Source organism: Chelonia mydas, chromosome 16 (assembly GCF_015237465.2).
Source record: "Chelonia mydas isolate rCheMyd1 chromosome 16, rCheMyd1.pri.v2, whole genome shotgun sequence".
Classification (NCBI taxonomy): domain Eukaryota; kingdom Metazoa; phylum Chordata; order Testudines; family Cheloniidae; genus Chelonia; species Chelonia mydas.
In genome coordinates, this window is record NC_057857.1 from 11,853,075 (window position 1) to 11,871,200 (window position 18,126).

General features: G+C 45.1%; 2 protein-coding genes across 8 annotated transcripts in view; one reads left to right on the forward strand and one right to left on the reverse strand.

Annotated features, from left to right (window-relative positions):
• The first annotated feature begins 1,647 nt into the window (after positions 1 to 1,647).
• On the forward strand, positions 1,648 to 12,478 carry LOC114018885 (alpha-1-acid glycoprotein 1-like). Its single transcript, XM_043530691.1, has 6 exons — positions 1,648 to 1,761; positions 2,946 to 3,088; positions 4,666 to 4,739; positions 5,431 to 5,541; positions 8,919 to 9,022; positions 12,359 to 12,478. Exons 1-6 carry the CDS (start codon positions 1,648 to 1,650, stop codon positions 12,476 to 12,478), a joined length of 666 nt encoding a protein of 221 aa, XP_043386626.1.
• A 2,146-nt stretch (positions 12,479 to 14,624) lies between these two features.
• SLC25A25 (solute carrier family 25 member 25) overlaps positions 14,625 to 18,126 on the reverse strand; it is a 35,078-nt gene continuing 31,576 nt past the window's right edge. For all 7 annotated transcript variants that reach the window (XM_043530310.1, XM_037879627.2, XM_037879625.2 and 4 more), the window contains 2 exons: positions 17,594 to 17,744; positions 14,625 to 17,116 (listed from right to left, as the gene is read on the reverse strand). In XM_043530310.1, coding sequence (XP_043386245.1) covers positions 16,932 to 17,116; positions 17,594 to 17,744 — 336 coding nt within the window. In that variant the 3' untranslated portion in view covers positions 14,625 to 16,931. The remainder of the gene's footprint in view (positions 17,117 to 17,593; positions 17,745 to 18,126) is intronic.

An 18,126-nucleotide genomic window follows, 5' to 3' on the forward strand; every position in this document is an offset into this window, starting at 1 on the left:
CGAAAGTGGCAGGCTGATTTTTATAGAGATGAGGGTGAATAAAATAGATTCTTGTGCCCAGATGAGCAACTTCAGCCAGTGCATTTTATTCCACCTCCCTTCATGTGACGCTCTGGCACTACGTTGGTCTACATTGCTGCTGTTCTCAGCTTAGCACATCTCCTCACTGCTCAACCTTTGGATTTTAAACTACTTCCACAAATACCCGATAACACCACAGCATTCAAGGTAGGAAAAGCCCTAGGTAGGGTCATGCTTCTTCTGGCAGTTACACCCCAGTTCCAAGCAAAGGCTGGACAACAACTGTACGGAGAAGACAGTTCACTAATGTCTTCATATCTGTTGTACAGAGTGCACAGCACCCAGAATTTACATCACAAAAATCTCTCAAATATAAAACCCTAGATAAAATACTAAGGCACCAGGCAAGACATCAGGAGACTGGTGCCTATGACTATTCCTGCCTCTTCTACAGACTTGCTGTGTGACTTTGGGTAAGTGTCAGTCCCTGTGTGCCTCAGTTTCCCCGTGAATATTTCCCTACCCCACAGAGAACTGAGAATTCAATACTTTGTCACCAGAAATTTCACAAACCCCACAACTTCTAACCAGGACTTCATTACGGATAGCAGAGTTTTCTTTTGCTTTGAAGGTTTCACCTTGCCCTACATCCAGGTAGCGACTCAGCAATGGGAAGAAAGGGGAGCAGCAGGATGGGAAATCAGTGTCAAATAGCCAATAGACTTCCAGCTGCAAAAATGGTTGTTGCAGAGCTTTGATTTGATTACACATTCCTTCCAATACGCACAGCCAGAGATGCATCCTGTGTTTATACTGCATCGCTGCCCCACTCATCACCAGAGCCACTACAGACTGACCCCCTGGATTTCACAGAAGGGATAAAATGGGGGATGAGCCATTATAGAATCTCTCCGTTAATAAGGTTTTTAATTTCTACATACTGTAGCTTTGAACTGGTTGGGCTGGTAAAATCCAGTGGCCTCATCCTACAGCATGTGTGTGTTCCACTCCCACTGAAATCCATGAGCAGTGTGAGGAAGGACTGCAGGATCAGGAAGGTTACAGATGAAAAGAACCCTGCAGGAATGGAACATGCAAGGGGTAGAAAATGCAAACCAGGTGCTGAGTCACTGCCCTTTGGAGGAAATCCCAATCAGCCACATGCGAGGACAATGACACAGAACTGCAGTTCCAGCCCTGCCAGGGTTCAACCTATCTCAGCCTGTGTGCACGTAATTGGGCCCACTCACTTTTGCAACATATGATATCAAAGTCCTTTTTGCAGTGGAACCAAAGACCCTCACAGGTATCTTTCAGAGAACCACCTTAAAGTAGCACGTCACATGCATTAGCTCAAAGCCAGTGTTTAGGCCAAATTAAAGCTCAGACTGCAGTGCAAATGATGCAGCTTTTATCTGGGAGATTTCCTGGAAAGGCACATCATTGCTTCATCTCCACACAAATGCTACACAGGCTGTCTCGGAGACATGCACCTAGCAGATTTGCCCTGACACAACCGGACAGTTGAACAGTTGCATAGAAATCTCTATACACAGATTCCCACACTGAGACGTTTCAGTCAGAGGGATTACTCCCACACTCTCTCATCTCCCTTGAAGAGACACCATGGCACTAGCCTGCACTGTTACGTTTCTCAGCTTAGCGCATATCCTCAGTGCTATGCGCCTGCACTGTGAACTCCTGCTTCCACAAATCCCAGACAGCACTACAGCATCCAAGGTAAGAAAAGCCTTGCAGAGGGTCTTGCTTCTTCTGGTGATTACACTTCCATGCAATGACCAGGCAGGAACTGGGCAGTGGGGACCATCCACTAAGATATTTGGGTCTTATGTTACAGGGTGAAGCACCCAAAGTTTACATCACAATATAATACTCTCTCAAATATAAAACCCAAGATAAAAAGGTTAAAGTACAGGATTAGGAATCAGGAAACCTGAATTCTCTTTTTGTCTCTGCAACAAACTATCTATGCATCTTCTATGCCTCGGTTTCCCCATTTGTAAAACGTGGAGAATACTTCCCTACGTAGCAAACACTGAATTCAAGTACATTTGTCACCAAAATATCCCACTACTGTAAGCACTTAAGTACTATATTATGTCACAATATAAACAGTGAATATTAGCTGGTAAATTTATTTGAGCATAAGTTTTCGTGACCATAACCCTAAACTGTAGCTCATGAAAGCTTATGCTCAAATAAATTTGTTAGTCTCTAAGGTGCCACAAGTACTCCTTTTCTTTTTGCAAATACAGACTAACATGGCTGCTACTCTGAAACCTGTCATTAGCTGGTAGTAGAACTGATGGAAAATGGGAAAGAATCCATATATGTTTTGACATATTCATAAATATTTTCAGTCCCATTGGATTTTGTAATAGCCCCGTTCTCTTCCCCCCCCCACCAAATTCCCCTGGGATTATATTTCAAAATCAGAATTTCAAACTCGAAAAGTTTCCAAAATAAATTAAAGTTTTAATGCAAAACAAATCCCACAATGTGACTTCACTGACCATTTAAAAGTGACAAGGGTGAAAGGGGAAAAAAAAAACCCGAAAAGCTACCTTAGAAAAACCAACACACTCAATATTTTTATCCACCTTAAAGAATGCTGTTTCTTTCTCTCTTTTGGCTACTCTTGCTAGTTTTAATGAGAGAACTTGCCAGGGGCAAAACGCAGTACTACAGCAGAATGTGAGAGCAAGACTTGTCACTGTAAAGACAAGTTTCAGAGTAGGAGCAGTGTTAGTCTGTATTCGCAAAAAGAAAAGGAGTACTTGTGAGCTGTTGCTCAGGAAAGCTTATGTAAAGACAAGTCATTCATTTTCCCTCTTGGAACTCCATAAGAGTCCCTTATTCTATTCTCCTTCCCCCACCTCCCCGCCCCCCCTTTATCTTCACAGCTGCTGGGGAAATGGTTCTACATAGCTGGTGCCTCTCAGTTCCCCTTTCACCTGCTGGAAATGGTGCTGATAGACAATGGTTATCTTGATGTGAACCCTACTGAGCAGGAGCAGGAGTTACTCATCAACCAGCATGTCACAGTGTAAGACTGTTCATTCTTCAATGCCTCCTTTTCTTCCCTTTGTCCATCTGCTCACCTATCTTATTTTTATACCATAATTTCCCCCTTACTCCACAGATTTTTCAGCACAAGGTTTCAATTAGCATCACCTGAACAAAGAGGGAACAAGGGAACGTTTGTTAAAAGTTTCTCTATGTAATTTTTTCCCAGTGATCTGTATGACTCTCTCTCCCCCCTCACTAGTTCACGTCTGACTAAGTCTGACTAAGCCTCCTACTAACAGCGCTACAAAAGTTTAATTTATCCTGCCATCTTGTTATTATTTTGGGGAAGTTCTATGGCCTGTGTTACACAGCAAGTCAAACTAGATGATCACAATGGTCCCTTATAGCCTTGAAATCTATTGGTTTTGTATTTGTTTTTTTTCCTTTCCATTGGTTTTTCTGACCTCTTTCATGGCCCTTGAAGTTAGGTTAGATTCTTTCTTGTTCTCCTAATCAATCTCTCGCTAGGTACCCTGCATCCATATTAATGTACCAGACTGTCCCCTGCAACACAAAGGCTGTCTGCTTATGCTGTATATGCCAGACCATGGATGTTCATGCACGGTAAAAACAGCATTGGGCTGTACCATGAGCCAGGCATTGCAGCCCCATCTCTGCCTTGCTCTGTCCCTGGCCTCCGTAGATTGAATCCCTCCTATCCAAGCAACAGGTTCTATCATGGTCCTGGCAGGACCTCTTCATGTTTGCCCAGCCCTCCTCAGTTGCTTGTGCTCACTCTGACCTGTGGATAGATAGAGGCCATCACTCTGACACTAAACTCTCTTCCCCTCGGTCTTGCATACGTGAAACAGGTGGAAGAAGCTGGGCATATCCTGAGTGCCCTGCAGTATTTATACTTTGTATAAGTGTACCAATGTACCACACAATACACCAGTGTAAGTAATACACACAGTCACTAGGCATTATATGAAGGCATGTAGCTCCCATCTGTTTATATAAATACCTTCCTGGGGAAAAAGAACAGGAGGACTTGTGGCACCTTAGACACTAACCAATTTATTTGAGCATAAGCTTTCGTGGGCTACAGCTCACTTCATCGGATGCATTTTCCTGTGGAGAAAATACTGGGCACTAAAGGAATCTTTAGTCTATCAGAGAAGGGCATAACAAGCATCAGTGGCTGGCCATCAAAGCCAGGAAATTCAAATTAGTGATAAGCCCCCCCCCTTTTTTTTTAAACAAAGTGGGGGTGATTAACCTCTGGAACAAACACTAAGGGAAGTGGTGGACACCCCATATCTTGATGTCTTCATGTCAAGATTGGACACCTACCTAAAATATATACTTTTGTCAAACAAGTTACTGGGCTCAATGCAGGGGTAAACTGGGTGAAATTCTATGACTTGTCTTATACAGGAGGTAAGGCTAGAAGCTAGATGACCTAATAATGGTGCCTTCTGACCTTAAAAATCACTCTCTCTCTCTCTCTCAACTCTAATGGTAGAATTTGCCTCCAAGTGTCTCAAGACAGTAGAATCTTTACCCTCACCTCTGTAGTTATAGCATGTTCACCCCCCCTTTCTCTCTTTTTAGCGGGGACAAATGTTTCTCAAGCAACTCAACTTATCTTGAAGTCTCTATCAATAATGCCACACTGATCAAGTATGGTAAGAATCTGATGACAAGAGGGAAGCGGAGCACACAGAGGCATCATTATCTAAACATAGAGGAGGGCAAATGGACAGGGGAGGGGGTCAGGAGTTTATAAATTAGTTTCTTGGGTGCATCTCATTTTCCATTGCACATTTGAAGCCTCAGTACAGGGAGGAATCAGGTGACCGAACCCACCGAGAACTTGAGGGACAGATTCACCCTTGGAATGATCCCCTCCTCATTGGGGCAGTTCTTTGCACCACTCAGAGAGATAAGATAGCAGTCAGAGAGCCATGCACAACCATTTATGGTTGAACACACCAAGGAATCATGAGCCAGCTGCATACATCCATGTTAGGATGAGGGCCACGCATCTTTGGCTCCTTAAAATCCCAGGCCATTATCTAAAAGAAGACCAAAAAACTAAAGGCCTTGCATTGAAATCAATGGGAGATTTTTCTCCCACTGACTGCTGGGAGTTGGACTGGGCCCAAGAAGCTACACCAGGATAGGACTTTTCTGCACATGATCAGATCCCTGAGCAGATGGTAGCAAAACATGTATACATCTGCAATCAGACCAATAAACTCTGTCCAGTATTAGCAATTCTTGCAGGTTTATACCAGGTCTTTGTTATACAGAATTGTGTCAAATTATATATTCTTACTACTCCCCTTCCCAACCCCTGACTGTGTTTTCGCGAAGCCAAGAACCAGCGCACCATGGGGAAGCTTATGAACAGCAGTTCCAAAGAGATTTTCCTCATTCAATACCAGATGCATAAGGAGAAGAACTACACAGGATTGTATCTTTATGGTATGCAAACCCATTATAAAATAACTTGAAGCTGTGATCTGAGGATATGAAGAAGCTTCACCCCCATATAATAAAACTACGTCAGAATTTTCAGTGTTGCCAGCTCTCATGATATTTGGTGGTTTTCTTGAAGCCCCAGCTGCTGGAGTTACAGGAATACATAAAAATTGGAGCTTCCATTTAAAAAAAAAGTTTGTAGCCATCATAGTCACAAACAAAAGCTTGAAAATATGACCCAAGTGCACCCTGCAGGTTCAAAAACCAGAATGCCAATAAAAAACTCAAAATGTATTGGTTTTGTAAAAGCACATGATTGTAAGCCAATCTCATGATTTTAAGTGGCCTAATTGATTATTTTTTCCACACTTGGGCTTGGCAATACTGGAACTTATAAAGCCCCCTCACCAACCAGATCACTCTGCTACTCCACAAGGTACAACTTCTCTTTACTCCTTCCGGCTCAGAAGCCACTACATAAGGAAGAAAGTCCCAGCACTTTCCACAGAGTGCCTCACCCCTCCAGAGCAGTCAGAGACCTGCCTAAGGACCCCCAGCACTTTCTGTAATATCTATCCCTCAGCAGGTCACAGGGAACCCACAAGCACAGACAATAATGGCAGTCTCACCCGCCGCTTACAGCGGGAACCTTTATGATGAACAGAAGTGACACTGGAGAACAAGTGAAGGATACGGGGCATTAGAGAGCAATGCCCAAGCGTAACGTGGTGTTTGGACCAGCACTGGGGCTGTCACTTGGGAGCTCCTCAGCTGACTGTGACTGGGTTCAGGAAGGGAAGGGATCAGCTGAGCACTGCGGAACGTTCTGGGCACCCCAGCAGTGCTGGCACAAGATGGCCTCTGCTGGGTGCCAGCGACCGAGAATGTTTACGTTAGGAGACGTCCTGTCAGCCCACGGGGTGAACAGATGGAATCCACAGCCTGGGGCTCTTTAGAGTGGGTTTTCTTGGGCTACAAATACTGATTTGGGATACCAATCCGAGAGCAAAAATGTGCAGCTAAGACGCCATTTTCTCCCACCACATTGTGTACACCCAAAGCTGTTTAGAAGTGGACTCCACTTACCTCAAATCCTATTGCTTGGAATGAGAGGAGATGCCATGCTATCCCTCTCCGTCCCCTCCCACTTCCCTTCCTGTCCCACCCACATTCTCTCTCCATGCTGTCTCCATCGTCTGTCCCATGCTCATCCTTATATTGACCTTCCCTCTCTCTGTTTCCCTCTTTCTGGCTCCCCCACCTGTGTCCCTCCCACACACCCCAGTCTCTTGCTGCCTCTTGGCCCTCTCCAACCCCTTCAAACTCCTGCCCACTTGCCCAACCCTAGAGCCCTTAGAGAGGCCATCTTTCTAGAGTGCAGCCTGCCTTCAATCTCAGTGAAAATAATAAGATATGGTAACAATCTTGATAAAGGGTAGCCTCAATTCCACATACAGAAACTAAAGGGGAATGGCAGCCATCTTGACTGAGAGAAGCCTATGGCCTCCATCCCATTGAGAGTAATGGAAGATGGCAGCCAAATCACCACAAGGGCAATATTCACAAGAAACACAAATACCAAATATCGTGAGAGTTGGAAACTCTGTGCTCCCCTAACAGAGGGGGCGTCACTAGCCACTGAAGCCAGCCTCTCCAGTCCTGCCTGGCTCCTTTTCTGCTGGGGTGGTTCGGGGGGATGGGAGGGACGGGCTGAAGAACCACTGCCTAGAGTCAGCTGCTGAGATGGTGCCTGTGTTCTCAATCCTGCTTGAAGAAGTGGGGCTGACTGAGCTGGGAGAGGGAAACCACAATCTAGTGCCCACAGAGATGGCCAAGCACCCTGACAAGGGGCGGGAGGATGGAACAGGAGGGACAGGCCCTTCTCCCCTCGCCTTCTCTCTGTAGCCGGCAGGGGAGCGAGGCACCTCAGAAGGAGAAGCAGTGCTGAGGGGAAAAACTCACCCAGAGCCTATGCAGCCCTGGGACATGGCTGGGATTCAGTCCAGCCATTTATTAAGCCAAGCTGTCAGAAATCTGGGAGAGTGTGTGTTGGCCTTTCCCCTCATAAAAGCTCTGTAGTAGGAAGGGGCTGGTGAGCTGCCTGCCTGCCTCTATGGAGGGGGAATGGAATCACCAGGGACCACAGAGGATAGGGCTTCCCCAGCTGGTAGGTCTGGGTCGGGTCACATGGCAAGCAGGCTGAAGTGCCCATTGTTATGGTTCTGTGTCCCTCAGAACCATGAAGAATGGGCAGCAGTTAAAGTATTTCACAACAGACAGATCCCCCACTACACCAGCCACGCTGGAGGGGGAGAGCCAGATGCCCAAGCTGAGGAGAGAAGTGGGAGTTGTTCTCCTTCCCACGCTCCCTCACTTGAGCCTTCAAGAATGGGATTACACCCACCAAGCCAGTAAGATTCATGCCTCTCTGAGCTGCATTCAGGCTCTCCAGCCATATTAGCCCAAATGAGGCTCTGATGGTGGGTTTAAGTAGCTTTGGAAGTTCACTTCTCCTGATTCACTGCTCAGCAAGTAGAGCGCCGGTGACAGAAGAGCTGCAGATAGAGAGTTCTAGGCTAAATGTGGGAAGCACACATTTTAGCAAAGGGATTATTAGGTGCCTTGAAAAACTGATTTCTATAAAACCATCTTAATTGAAAATGCATTTTATAAGCACAAAACATCAGAGGACTAATTTTTCAGTAAATATATACCACTCAGCTCTGGTGCATTGAAGCAATTATGTATTAAGCAGCATGCCCTGTTAATCAGGAAGGGGGGCATGTACTGATTAACATATGACAGCCTTCCATACACACCAAGAGTCATCATCAGCATGATTTGGACTTCCGATGTTCTACACCACAGCACTGACCTCTACTACCCAAGCTAAAGGAGCACCACCATTAGCTAGTAGCAATAGTATACTGTTATCCTCTATATCAGCGGTGTCCAATAGAAATTCAATGCTAGCCACACTTGTAGTTTTGAATTTTTCTTATTCGCCACATTATAAAAAAGCCACATGCATTAGCCACAATTCAGTAGCCTATTTGCCCCATGTGGAGAGTAGTGAACATATTGGACACCGCTGCTCTATATGAGCCAGCCGCTAGAGAGGTGCAACTTTACAAGTGTGTTATAAATACATACCCTGTGGGGGTTAACACTCACAGTACAGATAAAGTGACATGAATGGAGAGGAGAGAGAATCTCGTACTAGGACAACGTGGTTAAGTGTGTCAAACAGAGGAAATGAAGAAACAGGGAGGATAGGTAAGGAACATGGAAATTATATGCCTAAACTAATTATATTCATCGAGCGCCTACTAAACTGCTCTCTAATATTTAATGCTGCAATTTCTCCCTTTTTAAAACAGCCCGGAACCAAAACATGAGTAAAACCCAGTTGGAGGAATTCAGAGACCACGCTAAATGTCTGGGCCTTCGTGAAGAGGAAATAATTTATGCACCATGGCAGAAGGTAAAGTTCTCATTATGGATCAGTAAACATCCTCTCCCCATCTTCAGTGCCACTCAGCAATATTCAGAGGGGTAGCCATGTTAGTCTGTATCCACAAAAACAACAAGGAGTCCAGTGGCACCTTAAAGACTAACAGATTTATTTGGGCATAAGCTTTCGTGGGTAAAAACCCCACTTCTTCAGATGCAACAATATTGTAACCTTCAGGAGCCAGGAGGGAAAAGGGGCCAGCCTCAGCTACAAGGAGTTTTATAAAAAATGAATAAATAGCCTTAGATCACCGCAATGTATAGTCCAGGGGAAAATTTCAAAAGCACTCAAGTCCCATTTTCAAAAGTGACCTAGGCACTTAAGACCCTAAATGTCCTTGTAAAATGAATGGGATTTAGACACTTAAGTGTCTAAATCACTTTTGAAAATGGGACTTGGGTGCTTCTGAAAGTTTTACTCCCAGAAAACAAATCTTCATGTGATGGACACGCATATTCACAGAACAATGCACTAAAATTGTGTAGTTTGTAAAGATCATAAACCCAACCACCACCTCCCCCCCCTCAGAACAGGAATTAAGTACAGGATTTAAATACAAAAAGAATATACCCACAGACGCAACCTTCCACTATCTATAATATCTTACATTTCTATAGTATTCATATCAGAGTAATTTATAAGCCACACATTCAAGGAACAACTCACTTATCACTAAAATGGAGCCATCTGTGGGGAGGAACATGGCAACTGCTAACACCACACAGTTATACCGCACAACAATTTAGAACAGGGTTTCTCAACCCATGGGTCAAAACCTAAAATCGGATCACCAGAATGTGTTAAAGAGTCATGTGGCAGCTCCTGTCCTATGGGGTGGCTGGGCTCGCCTCCCTGCTCCAGGCACTGCCACCTCTGGGGTCCCAGCACCACTCAGGTTTGGCCCAGGAATTTGGGTAGGCCAAATTTGAGTGAGTGGCACTGCAACCCCAAGAGGAAGGTCACAAGTCCACTCACACAAATATGATCCAGTCAGGGGGGTGGGAGGGATCCAATTTAAGTGGCACTGTAAGCCCAGAGGTTGCAATAGCTGAAGTGGAGAACCGAGCCCAGCCAGCCCCACGGCACAGGAGCTGCCACTGTGGGGTGAGTGCCCAGGCAGGACACACCCCAGGGCAGGATCTGACCAAAACCACCCCAGAGCAGGGCCATAACCAGGGCGGGGCAAGTGGGGCAGCCACCCAAGGTACAAAGCTACGGGGGCAGCTTGGGTCAGTGAGGCTTGGTCAGGCCAGCCCCGCATGGCTGGGCTCGGAGGGAGCGCCACCTCCGCCCAACTCCTCAGCGGGCCACCCAGCCTGTCTGGGTTCGGGGGGAACACAACCAAAAAAAAAAAAAAAAATCAGGGTGCTTGCTCACCCTGGGTCCTAAAATGCCTAGTTATAGCTTGGTCCCAGGGCCTCCACCCCCAAGCTATTTATTGGGTCGCAACAGGCCATAAACATTTACAAATGGGTGCTGAGCCCCCAAAAATTTGAGAACCCTGGTTTAGGACATAGCAGGAAATGAAGAATGCTAAAGCTAGCTGACCCTACAGGAGCTAATTTAGCCAGAAAAAGTTACTCAGACCGGAATTTAAAGCTACAGATCTCAGTCTGGATCTGGCAGAAAGCGTCAGCTGAAAGACAAAACTCTTCAACAGCACATCACCACCCTCCTGCCCCCATTTCCATTCCAAAGCATTCCTTCAGTACTGATTCCAAAGGAAGAGCGCTCCTTGTCCCCACTGAACAACCAGCCCCACTTCCTATAGAAGTTTGGGGTTTTCTAGGAGGTCTCCCACCCAAGAAATAGCCCAAGGGTGCTGGAATTTGAAAGATTTAATAAGAACATAGCTCAAGACAGTAGAGCCAGACCCTTTCCCTGTTCCAGTTAATATACACACCTGGTTCAGAGGCTTATGTCCAAACAAACTACTAAGGTCTCTAGGTAACTTTATAGTCCTGGCAGGCATACATTCTTTTCCAGACAAAATGGTGGTGCAGGGATAACTCTTACCATATATGATCCAGTGCCATCTCCTCTGCTTCTTCAGGAATGTCTGTTCCTAATTAGAACCTGAATCCAGCTTCAGGTGGTCTCATTAGGCAGCCCACCACTTAGAGGTTATTAGAGAAAGCCTAGTCCCAGAGAGAATTTGAGTACTTCCACACCAGAGTAATAGAGGAATTTCTCATGGGGAATCTCCCACACTTTCATATGACAATTAAGGTCAAGGGGAAACAAATTACTGAAAGGAAAGCTTTGAAACAATTGCCACTACTAAATTGAACAGAATTCTAGAAAGAATAGTCAGACAACCTGAAGCCTGTGTCTCGATTTGCTCCTTCTTTCCCCTTTGAGCAGCCAGCTCTCCCGGTAAGCCAATTTGTAATCACCTGTGGAGGTAGCTACTTGTTCCCAACAAGCTAATTATGGGTTGCTGTAAACTTAAAGGGACAACCCTACATTTGGACCAAATTTAAGTTCTGGTAAAAATCATAAGTTTCAGAAAAACCAATAGGAATAGTGCAGATCAGTCTTGTTTTTTCAAAGTTCTGATGAACACAGGTGCTTTCAAATAAAGAAAGATTCCCCTGCAGAGTCTGAGACCCAAAACCTCTGCAGCCCTAAGAATTTAAAAGTGAAAGTGACTATACCAAAACTAGGACTGACTTTTTTGATTTTCCTTAGCCAGGCTGAAAGAAATGCAAGTGAACAGAGCAGAAGTAGTAACAAGCATAACAGGTTTTTAAATGTTACATTTTCAATCTAGGGCATCAATATTAACATAAAGAAATATGTTGACAGGGGGATTTAACTTCAGTACGTCTTTTAAGAGTACAACTTTTTACCTAATTCCTTGAGCTTCTAAAAAAAGGATTTCACCCTTTTTAATTCATATAGTTGTTTTCCCATATTCACTTTAGGGCATGCTTAATGTAGAGGTCACAGGGTAGCATTACTGTTGTTACATATAGTTCCTACTTTATATTACAGACTTAGAAGAACTGTTAGCTGCAGTTCTAATCCCACCCAGAAAAAAAAAATGTTCTGTGATCACAGATCAGCAGAATCCAGGGAATGGCGTAGGAGAGGTTACAGCTACTGTAACAATGTTAACCATGGGTTAAGTACACAATTAACACAGGCCCAGTTTCTCCCAACAGGGTGACCCAGTTCCTTTGGGGGCTAATTTATTGCTGAGCAAAAACTCAAAGAAAAAAAAAGTGATCCTGTTGCTGTGGAGAACTCTCTCTTGTTGGTGCCATACTGACATCAATTGTATTCGCTGCATATTCTTCTCAGAAGGAGCTGTGCCAAATGAAAGAAACCAGACAAACGATTCCCCAGGCAAGGAGACCCCAGATGCAGTCCAAGGATAACTCTGAAGCTAGTGGAGCTGGATATCAGCAACTGACCACTTAACCTCTGCAGCAAATAAAAGTTTTCCTAATTATTTCTGCTGTGTATTGTTGATGCAACATCAGGGGAGTTGCTCTACTAATAGATAGGGTTAGTGGAGAGAGATCACAGCTAGTTTTGATTTTCCTAGTTATTTGCAAATAGACAGTTAATAGGCCAACTTTCCACATGCTGGACAAATGGCAGTAACCATGGTTGCAAACCAGCATGAAACTTGGACATTTCATCACTGCTGGCTCAAAGCACTGAGTTTTACACTGATGGTTCAACAGCACCAGATGGGAAAATATTTCCACTATGGAAATGCATTGATACCACTCAGTGTTGTGATCACCAGAAGAGGGCACTCCTGTACTACTATACTCTAAAAGTTACTGTACCTTGTCTGTGGGATGCTTGAAGGCACAGCTAATGTAATACACAGGGAAAAGCCTCATTTCTATTTTCCTTTAAAACAGCTGGATAGTGTACAGCAGGCCAAAGTGTAAAATTGAAGCTTACTTGGTCACAAACTTGGCCACCAGAATTAGTTGTCTGTTCCTATGAGGAAATTCCTTTCTAAAACTTGTAGATGCGAATTAGAATCCAGGTCCAAAGGATGTTTGCCCATTTCAAGGTCCTAGTAGAATGGGCAAGGGAAACTGGCTGACCACTAGGTTAGCAAAAACGATGACCATGTCAGATCTCTAGGAGCCTACACCAGTGGGGGTTCCATCATTCAAAAATGGAATTGTTTCAATAAGAGGGATGTCATGAGCAGCCTAATTCCCACTAACTCCAGCATACCAAAACCAGAGACAATCCAATAGCACAGCATTTTATTACAGGCTTTCCCAGAGAAAAAGGCCCTGGGTGGCCTTACATGAGCACCTCACATCAGTTCATTAATGTAATGTCACAGCCCTGTGAGGTGGGGAAGTTTTATTGTTCTTGAGCGAACTAAAATGTACAGATTAAGTGACTCACCATGGCTTGGCTCACCTGTGACAAAACCAGGAATGGAACTCAGATTGCCTTAGTTCCAGTCCGGTGCTTAAACCCCTAAACTAACTTTCCTCCTCTTTGGGATGAAACAGATCATAAGAAATGCAAGGAAAAGGTGGAGTAGAAAGTAAATCCCCTCTCCACGGAGCTAATCCCTCCTAGTTCTAGAGTGGTAGGTATTTAGTGAGCACTGCAATTTCAATCAGTTTTGTTCCTTCATTTCTCTAAATAGGGGACAGGGAGAATAGGTGTCACTAGTGGTTCCTTTAATGAAAATGGAACTGTAGAGGTTTTTAATCTCTCAGATGTGCCCCTCATGATCTCAGGGACCAGGTACAGGGCCAGCCCCACGATTAAAAACACCTCTACCAGACTGACAGGCTGGCTTAGCCCCATGCCCCAAAGGTCAGAGTCTAGCTGAGTGCCCAACAGGAGACCATTAACTCAGTAACACTCTCCACTGATAATTGCCACTAGCCTTTAGAGTAGAGGATCCAATCTAAGGAATGCTAACTCAAATACCTCAGCTGATTTCAACTCCAAAAGGCAGTTTCTCAGATACTTAGGATACAACCTTGTTAAGGTTTTACAAATGAATAAATTCCTCAAACATCTGGAAGTACATAGGGAGCCAGCGTGGTCCTTGGAGGGCTAGTGTAAAATGGTCCCCATGGTTAATTTTGCTAAGCAGGTGGGTGGCCATGTTCTGCACCAGCTACTGTACTTGAATGGTCTTCCAGTGCTCCACATAGAGCACTTCATTGTTAATGGGCACTGTAAAAAACACATCAGGACAATGCCCTTTAAAACCCGAGTGCTGATACCTTGACGGTGCAGTCAGACTAAATAAAATGAACTACAGATCCTCTATGCAGAAAAAAGATCCAGCTATTGAACATCATGAGAACCGGGATTCACCAGCGCCCACTGCACAGACAATAGGTTGGTAATAGGATATGCCTGACTCATTCTCATTGCCACAGTAAACATTTAGTTCTGGTTATACCCAGGTGTTCCCTTGAATTAGGATTCAAAGGGGATTCTGCTCTGACAGCCTTGCTGTCAATTACCCTCAGTGAAGGAAAGGGGTTTTTAGGAAAAAACTGGCCCCACAGACACTCGCACAGCACCTGCGGTGCACACTCAGAGAAAGGCAGGCACATGGTAGCTTTGATAGACCTTTATTAGCAGACTGTTCCCTCCGTGAGGAATCTCACTGGTTAGATTTGTGTTCTGACAACTTCCAGTTACAACTACAAAGACAGTCACATTTTGCATTGATTTTTGTATTCAAAATATTCCCATTAGGCCACACTGGTAGGAAGGAGCCACTGCAGAATTAACAGTTGGTCTCGAAGGGGGAGGTGGAAAAAAAATCATGTCACTAATCCAGGTACGAAGTTCGATTTCCATCCAGCAAGAACAGACAGCAAGGAGAGTACCTAAGGACTGAAGGTTCTTCATACCGCCAAAGCCTGTCACACCAGGAGCAGCTGCCAGGAGTGCCTAATGAAGCCCTTCCCGCTCCCACACCCAAACTTCAGCAGGCCTGCCCACTCGCCCTCAAACAGAACTGCAGCAGCTTGTGTCCAAGTGCAAGTTTCCTTCCACATTTCTGAAAACTGGCAACTTTTGTCTTTTTATTTTAAATCCCTGAGATTTTTTACCTCCCCCACAAAAATTCCAATCAACCCTCTCTCAATTAGCCGTTGAGACATCAACATACACAGACCTTCCATTTCCCCAGCTTGAGCCATCCACAGGAAATCCTCTCACTCACACACATGCGAGGCGATTCCAGAGTAAGGCAAGCCTCAAAATACACCATTCCGTGTCCCTTGTCACAGTGGACTGTTTTCTAGCTAATCAGTTCCCCTCTCTTCTATGGCTTATTGCTACAGGGAATTTCTCTTGATTGACTGAGGCCCTTCAATAACCACCCCAGATATAAAAAGAGCAGCTCAGGCTTTAGGGGAAGAGAACACTAGTGACCTCAGTGTCTTCCCCTGCTTCTGAGCTGTGTGATGGTAAAGGTGCAAATGGGTAAGAAAAATAATGCACAACTTTAAATAGGAGAAATACAAGGACAGTAACAATGTTTAAACAAGTCTATAAAAATAGTTTGACATAACTCTGTTCAAATAAATACAAAATAAATATGATTTAAGCAGTATGACATCAGTGGAATGTGACACTGGTCCATTTTGCCCCAAAATCAAAAGTTGGATGAGGATCTCCTGGGCCCCAGAAGCCTGAACCTATAGACTGAAGTAGTCCATAATACAGTCAGAGAAATTTTAAAGCCATTCCTTTCCCTTCCGCCTACGAAAAGCACCCTCTGGGAGAAAACGCAAGCCGTCGTCTTCAAACCCGACGAACCCGACCTCCTCCCAATGTCAGCTAACATCCCTTCCCACAACAGAATTACTCCTAGCCTGGGAAATCCCTGTCCCTCAAATGCAAACCCTAACCCCAGTCTACAAAGAGATCTAAGGAGGGATAAATAGCAGCTTAGCTGCAGGGTTTGGAAAGGGTCAGTCGACCCCCCCTTGGCACCAGGCAGAACCTTGTTCAGAGTGCCACGCAGGCTGAAGAGCCGTCTCCCATGCTGTACCAGGAGCCCAGCTACAGAGATGGACAAGAGCAGCAGAGTGCAGTCAGTTATTCAGTGAAGCCATGCATCAAGGCAACAGTCCTTCCCTTTCCAAAACTCTGCTGGGCATGAATGACAAACCCATCTAGCATGCAGCAATGCAGGCGTGCAGGTGCTAGTTTGCTGTTTCTATTAGTAAGTGCATCTTGTTAGCAGGTTTATGAGAGAGACTTGATCTGCCCTATAAAAATAAATAATCCTAATTTGCCACCAGGCTGGCCTAAGTAACCTTCAGCCTGAGCGGAGGAATTACTGCTCACCAGCCCCCAAAACTGGTACAGTTTAAAGTTACATTTCCATGTCAGTGTCTTGGAAGCAGAACATGAATGTCTCCTACCCAAAGGAATACATGTAAACTTAATAAATAAGTCTGTGTGGTGGCAGCACCAACACAAAGTTTGTACAACTTTAAACAGGTAGGAGGCTAAACAATGGAAAAAGAAACTCCTTCAGCATGTCAAAAGCTGCTACAAATCTCCAAGCCAGCAGCTCTGTTCCTACATGCAAGATCCCCACTCTACTAGGCTGCTGGAAACTGACCTCAAACTCGCAGCTTGCGACACAACCAGGAGTTGATCCCCTGGTCTCCCAATTGGTCCCTTGTATGCTTGAAGGACCACTTGATGGTTTAAGCAGAGCTCTTGAGTAGCAAGATGGCAGAGGATACCAAATCCTCTCCATCCCAACTCACACACAACTGGGTTTTCACAGCTTTGCTTAGTCAGCTTAGTGTCGACACATTCACAGAATGAGAGATGGCTATACACCCCAGGATTACAGCCCAAGATTTCAGAGTTCAGAATCCTTGTCGTCTCCTGGTCACCGTGACTGCACCCCCAGGGTCATCTTCAAGTTCTCATAAACCACGTAGCTGATGCTTACGGCTGGGATCACCTTCATGAAGTTCGGGGCCAGACCCCGATAGAGGCCAAATGCTCCCTCTGTCTTTAGAATGTGTTTGAAGAGTCCCCTCATTGTCACCTCTGGAGCTCCCTCCACTGAAGCTACAACAGAAACCACAAGAAATAAATAGTAGAGCATGGATTAAGGTATGTTGTAAGAAAATGCCCATCTCAAAAGGCATGTGTTAGATTTGTTTATTGCACTCATATGAGGACAGATTCTTGAGCTACACTGGCCATATAGTTACATGACAGTGTGCGATTAGGCAGCAGAATGAGGCCATGCCACATATGCCTGCCATTTACTTACACACCCACCCCCACACACGCTCATGGGCTGACTAGAGCGCACAGGTAAAGAGAATGAAAAAATGGCTTTGTTATAGGGGCTCTGGGTCCCAATGCCAAGAATGGCACAAAGTTCACAACCTTCTTGATCCTTGGCCAACAGATATCCCAGAGTTCAGCTGCACAGAAACATTAAAATATGCCTTAATTTTACAAGACCTTCCAGAACTCCACTGATGCGCACACAGCGGCAGTCCAGACTCTCCTCTGGAATTCCAGTGCAGTTCTTACCTTGAGCCTGCATGCGTGTTCTCACAAGAGCCAGGGGATAACTGGCCAGCTGCCCACAGGTGCTGGAGATGGTGCCACAAGCCAGGAGAACAAACACTCCAGGGTCAGCACTGTTCACAGCATAGCGTTGTAACCAGGTATTTTTTAATGTCTGGAAGAAATAAGTCAGGTGTTAGCTGAGAAGGACAGGGCGTAGAGCATCAAGAGACTGGCCCACATGAGGAGAGAAGCTGGGGTTGGAGGCTTGTGGAGATCTATGCAACGTCAACTAGAAATGACTGCAGAAGACAAGATCCTAGCTTGTCAGATTTTCTTGAGCAGCTGCTGCCGCCACTACACCACCATCTGTGAAAGACACTAGTTAGCAGCTTTGCTGCAGTGACTCCCTCATCCAAAGGGCAGGGCCATAGATTGCCACAAGGCTTGTGCTGGAATTACCTTTTTTCCCCCTAGGCCATGTGTGTTAATCTCGAGGGGCATGTGCAGAACTTAACCAGGAAGGTTTTATACTCCTACATTAGCGACAGGCACTA